Source organism: Myotis davidii, unplaced genomic scaffold (genome assembly GCF_000327345.1).
Source record: "Myotis davidii unplaced genomic scaffold, ASM32734v1 scaffold1754, whole genome shotgun sequence".
Classification (NCBI taxonomy): domain Eukaryota; kingdom Metazoa; phylum Chordata; class Mammalia; order Chiroptera; family Vespertilionidae; genus Myotis; species Myotis davidii.
Genome location: NW_006285993.1, coordinates 428792 through 435110, shown reverse-complemented (window position 1 = coordinate 435110; position 6319 = coordinate 428792). Strand labels below are relative to the sequence as shown.

At 54.9% G+C, this 6319-nt stretch overlaps 1 protein-coding gene across 1 annotated transcript in view; it reads left to right on the top strand.

The window, feature by feature from the left end:
* The first annotated feature begins 1136 nt into the window (after positions 1 to 1136).
* Positions 1137 to 6319, top strand: part of ITGAX (integrin subunit alpha X) — a 60274-nt gene continuing 55091 nt past the window's right edge. Inside the window, exons 1-5 of the mRNA XM_015559675.1 lie at positions 1137 to 1269; positions 1854 to 1956; positions 2812 to 2915; positions 3208 to 3278; positions 3416 to 3530. Coding sequence (XP_015415161.1) covers positions 1233 to 1269; positions 1854 to 1956; positions 2812 to 2915; positions 3208 to 3278; positions 3416 to 3530 — 430 coding nt within the window. The 5' untranslated portion in view covers positions 1137 to 1232. The remainder of the gene's footprint in view (positions 1270 to 1853; positions 1957 to 2811; positions 2916 to 3207; positions 3279 to 3415; positions 3531 to 6319) is intronic.

Here is a 6319-nt window from a genome sequence, read left to right as displayed (position 1 = left end):
GCTCCCAGCAGCAATAGCCGGTGCACACTTTTATTCTCACCCCGATTTTGCAGAGGAGGAAACTGAAGCATAGAGAGGTTGAAAGAAGCCAACCTCCTAACCACTGCGTTTTGGTTTCCTCAAAACCAAAGTTGGCCTGGCCCACCGCCCCTCCCCTCATCCTGGGACCAGCACCACGGTCCTCCCGTCTGACCAGTCACCCTCCAGCCCATCCTCACGGCCACTAGCTCCTTCCACAGGCCCCCTTCATCTCCCTCCTGACTGACCTGTCTCCAGCCTCATCAGCCCCTCTATCCCGCTTCCTAAAATAGAAATGTGAAGATCAATGCTTCCCTCCGCCCAGATAAAATCACATGCCTGAGGGGGCTTTCTGGGCTGGGCCTGCTTCCCCTTCTCTTCGCCCCCACAGCACTGACTTCATCCCTTGTTACTTCCCACCACCTCCTCTCTGGCTTCCACCACCCATTTCCCCAAGCCCCCCGCTGTTCACGCCTCATCCACATTTGGCCACCCCTTCCTAAACACGCTCCCCTGTAGTCAGGCGCCTTCAATACTTAGCTCAAATGCGACCACCTCCAGGAAGCCTTCCCTGACCTGCCCCTGCCAGCCCGGGGAAGGTATCTGTGGTTACCGGGTTTCCCCTCAGAGCAAAGCCTTGCTGTTTACACGTTGCCTTATCCACTGACCCCAGGGCCGGGGCTTTGTGGTTTGGGTTTTCTCACTCTGCTAACAGAGGGCACATATCCTCGGCCTCCACTTGGGCTTGCTGAGTAAATGACGAACCAACAAGGAGTATTCACTCCTTGGCCCAGAGGTTTCCAGGCCAGAAGTGGAGGGGTCCCCCAGAATTTCCATTAGGGCCCTAACCCCACCCTGACACCTGCCCCTTCCCCATCCCCAGGCGAACCGAAGTTTCGAGGTCAGGGGGAACCTTCAGCTGGAACCAGGGGAATTAGGAGAGGTGGGCAGGGGATTGGCATCCACACAAGCCCAGATCGGTGGCGAGGCAAGAGGGGCAGGTCACGCCATCTCCGCTCAGAACAACTCCTGGATGGAGTGTGTCAGCTGCGGGGCCCCTGTGTCTGCTTTTGTCACACTCTCCGCCCTCCACGTCTGAGTCATTCTGACAACTTCCCTCTCTAGCTCCGGCCTCTTGACCACCTCTCTGCTCACTTGCTTCAGCGGTTCCCAGTGGCTCAGGAGCTCCGGAGCCCACGTCTGACCTCCCAGTCATGAGCAGGACCAGGACAGCCCTTCTCCTGTTGATGGGTAAGCTGGGAATGAAGGGGGGCGAGGAGGATGGGGTCCAGGGAGGGGGAACTGAGAATGCATGTGCTCTGGACTCAGACATCAGGAGAGGGATCTAGGGGTTGAGATCTGGAGTTTGTGGAGAGAGGAGATTGAAGGGCCCATCTGTGGGGTGTAAGAGGAGCTGGGGGAGAGGCTGGTTGCCCGGACAATCCAGAGATCCCTCAGGTAGGCAGGACCAGCTCACTGTGTGCTCTGTCCACAGTGCCCCTTTGGGCTCAACTTTCCCTGGATCCCCCCTCTTAGGAGCCCCCAGGGTGGGGTGGGGAAGGCGCACCTTTAGAGTGGGGGCAGCGGGAAGGTGTAACTTGGCAGAAACTGAGAGTTGAAACTTGCCAGCCGGCCACTGGGTGAGGCGCTGTCTCTGGGCCGTCTGAGGCTGTCTGAGAGCAGCAAGGCGGGGGCGGCCCACGCCCGGGTGGGCGGCCAGAAGACCAGGAGACACTGGGGCACTGGGCCTAGCGAGGAAAGAGGGGGTCAGGCCCGGGGAGACGAAGCAGAGGAGGAACCTTCTTCAAAGCTTCTCTCTGCACCCTCCTCCCCAGGCGTGGCTTCCTCTCTCTGCTTCAACTTGGACACGGACAAGCCGACCATCTTCCCCATGCACAGCGCCGGGTTTGGACACAGTGTGGTCCAGTATGCCAACTGGTGAGGACTGGGGTGAGGGGAGGGCGGCGACTGGCCTCGGTCACCTCATCAGCTCCTCTCCTTACACAGCGTTCTGCTCCTCCCCACCACGCCCTTAGTTCACAAGCTCTCCCATCTCTCTGGTGGGCCATTCCCCCAGGGCCATGGTGAGCTGGACTGAAGGCGGTGCTGTCCGGCCACCTCGATGATCAGAGCTCGCTAACATTTATTGAGCACTTACTCGGCGCCAGACACTGGGCCCCGCACCCTTTACGTGGGTATGGTTTTAGTCCTCAAATCAACAATTATTGAGCACCTACTGTGTGCCTCAGGAGCCAGTCATACACCAGAGAATAAAACAGACAGAAATCCCTCCCATGCAGAACTTAAATAAATTGTTATTAATCTCCTCTTGAGACAGATGAGGAAACTGAGGCACAGAGAGCTGAAGCACACTTGCTGGAGTGGCAGTCTGGCGTTAGTGCCCACACTACTTTTATTTTCTGTTAGTTTCACGTGTCCATCATAGTGCTTAGACAACTGCATAATCTATGAAGTGACCCCCCTGATCATCCTAGTACCCACCGGGCACGGGACGTACTTACCACACAAATATTGCCCACAGTCCCTATGCTGTGCTTCCCATCCCCGCGACTATCCTGTGACTTCTCCTTCCCTTCCCCTCTTTCCCCCAGCCCCCTCGCCCCTCCCACCCGGCAGCCCTCAGTGTGTTCACTGTATCCGAGTCTGTTTTGTTTGTGTGTATTTTGTTCTTTAGATTCTACATCTACCAGTAAGTGAAATCACACGGTATTTGTCTTTCTCTGTCTGCTGTGTCCACACGCTTAACTGCAGTGTTCTTTGTCTCCCCCACAGGGTGGTGGTGGGAGCCCCCCTGGAGATAAAGGCTGTCAACCAAACCGGTGGTCTCTACCGGTGTGACTACAGCACGGCCACCTGTGAGCCCATCCAGCTGCAGAGTGAGTCCCGGCCCCTCCCTGGGACCCAGGTTAGGTGCCCATGCTCCAGGGGGTCTGTGCGGAGCACAGGGGACCCACGTTCCAGCTTCAGCTCTGTCTGAGAACCCTCACCGTCAGACATGCTTCCTGGCCTCCCTACCCATGGCCCTCCTGCACCCCAGAGCTCCGTCAAGAGCTGGGAGTCCCCTTCATGTGTCAGACCTCCTTGTCTCCCAGGGATGAGGCGACCTCTGCCCAGACTGTGCATAGCTCCTCTGTCCTGGGGGTGACCATCACCTCCCTGTCCCCTCAGCGCCCCCAGAGGCTGTGAACATGTCCCTGGGCCTGTCCCTGACAGCTGCCACCACACCCCCTCGGCTGCTGGTGAGTCGCCCTGGGTCACCAGAGCGTCCTGAGGAGGGTGGGGACCTGGGACTGCAGGAGCGGGGCTCTTGTGGAGGGTGGGGTGCTGGGATGGGACAGAGGCAGGAGCTGCCCTGCCCACCACCCTCTGTCCCCAGGCCTGCGGCCCCACTGTGCACCACGCATGCAACGAGAACATGCACTTGGCCGGGGTCTGCTTCCTGTGGGCCTCCTCCTCCTGGCCGACCCGGAGGCTCCCAGATGCCCTGCAGGGTGAGTGTCTGGGCCCTGGGTGTTTCGAGGAGCCCACACACATCTCGCTGGAGGCGTAGTGGGGCCAGAGACACTCTACCAATGCAGGTCGAAAAGAGGGAACTGGCCTGGCTGGTGTGGCTCAGTGGTTGGGCGTTGACCCAGGAACCAGGTCACAGTTCAATTCCTGATCAGGGCACATGCCCAGGTTGTGGGCTCGATCCGCAGTAGGGGGCGTGCATGAGGCAGCCGATCAATGATTCTCTCTCATCATTGATGTTTCTCTCTCTCTCTCCCTCTCCCTCTCCGGTCCTCTCTCTGAAATCAATAAAGCCATTAAAAAGAAGAGAGGGATCTGGAAAAAGGTTTACTGGGTTGTGTAGTGGATCAAACATGGTGGGAATCACTGCCGCCTTCACCGCCTGCCCTGTGACGGCTACTGCAGCCTCTCCTGTGCCCTCGCCCTCTCTGAGCCCCCTGCTCCATCTGTCGGATGGGCATAGTAACACCCAGTACAGAGCAACACCAGACGTCCACGGCCAGAGCTTAGCACAGCGCCTGGCATGTGCTGAGGGCTCAGCGATTGCCAACTGCTATTGTTTTTAGAGAGAAGGGGGTTTATTTTCACCCAGTGTAGCTGGGATAGATATGACCGATTGGTTTGTGCAGCCAAGAAAGGGTGATGAGGGCAGGCAGTCTGAATGTGTCCGTGCATGATGTGTCTGTTCGTGTGTATGATGTGTGTACCGTTATACTATATGTGTGTATTTGTGTGTGTATGTGTGTGATGTGTGTATGTATCTATTTGTGTGCGAGGATGACGTGTGTATGTGTGCATTTGTGTGTGTATGATGTGTGTTTGATGTGTGTATTTGTGTGTATGATGTCTGTGCATTTGCATGTGAGTGTATGATGCATTTATGTGTATTTGTGTGTGTATGATTTCTGTGTGAGTGTATGATGTGTGTATATGGTGTATGTGTGCATTTGTGTGTGAGTGTATGATGTGTGTATGTGTGTGTATGATTTGTGTGCAAGTGTGTGTATGATGTGTATAGTGTATGATGTCTGTGTATTTGTGTGATTTGTGTGTATTTGTGCATGTATGATGTGTGTATGATGTGTATTATGTCTGTGTATTTGTGTGTGTGATGTGTATGTATTTTTGTGTGAGTGTATGATGTGTGTGCATGTGTCTTTGTGTGTGTGAGTATGTATGGTGTGTGTATGATGTGTGTATGTGTGTGTGATGTGTATGGTGTCTGTGTATTTGTGTGTGATGTGTATGTATTTGTGTGAGTGTATGATGTGTGTATGTGTGTCTTTGTATCTGTGTGTGTATGACGTGTGTGTGTGTGTGAGTGTGTATGATGTGTGTGTCTCTCTGTGTGTGTGTGTGTGGTGTGTATGCTGTCTGTGTATTTGTGTGTGATGTGTATGTAATTGTGTGAGTGTGTGATGTGTGTATGTGTGTCTTTGTGTGTGAGAGTGTGCATGATGTATGTGCGTGTGTATGTGTGTACGATGTGTGTATGTGTATGTGTGTGTGATGTATATGGTGTCTGTGTATTTGTGTGTGATGTGTATGTAATTGTGTGAGTGTATGATGTGTGTATGTATGTGTGTGTGTGATGTGTGTGTGTGTGTACGATATGTGTGTGTGAGTGTATGATGTGTGCATGATTTGTGTGTGTGTGTGTGAGTGTGAGTGTGTATGATGTGTGTGTGTGTGTGTTAGAGAGTATGTATGATGTGTGTGCGTGTGTATGTGTGTACGATGTGTGTGTGTGTGTGTGTGTGTGTGTGCGCGTGCGCACAGGTTGAGGCACAGCGTCTGGCTTCCCGGTGCTGGTGGGAATGGAAAATGAGGAAGTGGAACAGTGAGTTCTTCACACAGCCCACAGCCACCCAAGGCCCCGCCCTGGTTTCACTCTCACACTCAGGCCCTTGGGGAGGCCGGCATGGGCCACTGAATGCAGTGCCCCTTGCAGCACCTCTAGGCTCTAACTTGACCCACAGGCACTGGGCTCCCCAGGGAACACCCAGGACGCCACTTTCTCGGGTGGGAGGCTGCTGAGGCAGAAAGAGGAGCTGAGAGCTGGGCAGCCTCCTCTCCTGAGGGCAGACCCCTGTTCACCCAGGAGGGAAGTGGGGTCCTGCATTTAAGCGGAGAACAGAATAGGGCCAGTGTGTGGCTGTTTCCAGGGGTGGCATTACAAATATTTAACAGCCCTGGCCTGGTAGCTCAGTGGTTAGATCATCAGCCCATGCACCAAAGGGTCTTGGGTTCGATTCCTGGCCAAGGGCACATACCTGGGTTGCAGGTTTGATCCCCAGCCCTGGTCAGGGCATGTGCAGGAGGCACCCAATTGATGTGTCTCTCTGACACTGATCTCTCTCTCTCTCTCTGTCTTTTTCTTTCTCCATCTTTTCCCTTCCCTCCCCCCCTCCTTTACTCCCTCCCTCCCTCCCTCCCTCCACTCTCTAAAAATCAATGGGAAATACCATCGGGTGAGGATTAACAGCAACAACAAGTTAAAAAACTTAACAAAAATTCAGTTCAGCTCCAAACAGTGAGGAGGGAGCCTGGCCAGGCCTGGAGCAGTGGAGATGCGGTGGGGAGAGGTGTGGAGGGCCAGGGGGCCGGCCCCCCAAGGTAGAAGAGGGGAGCAGCGTCTTACCATCTGCATTGCAGGACCTTCCATGTTTTTACCAACCAGGCTGGCTGCGCAGGTGTGAGCAGCCGAGTCCTAGGTGCAGCCTCTTAGAGACTCCAGGAGACCGCCGGGCCCTGTTCCGGGGAGGGGGCA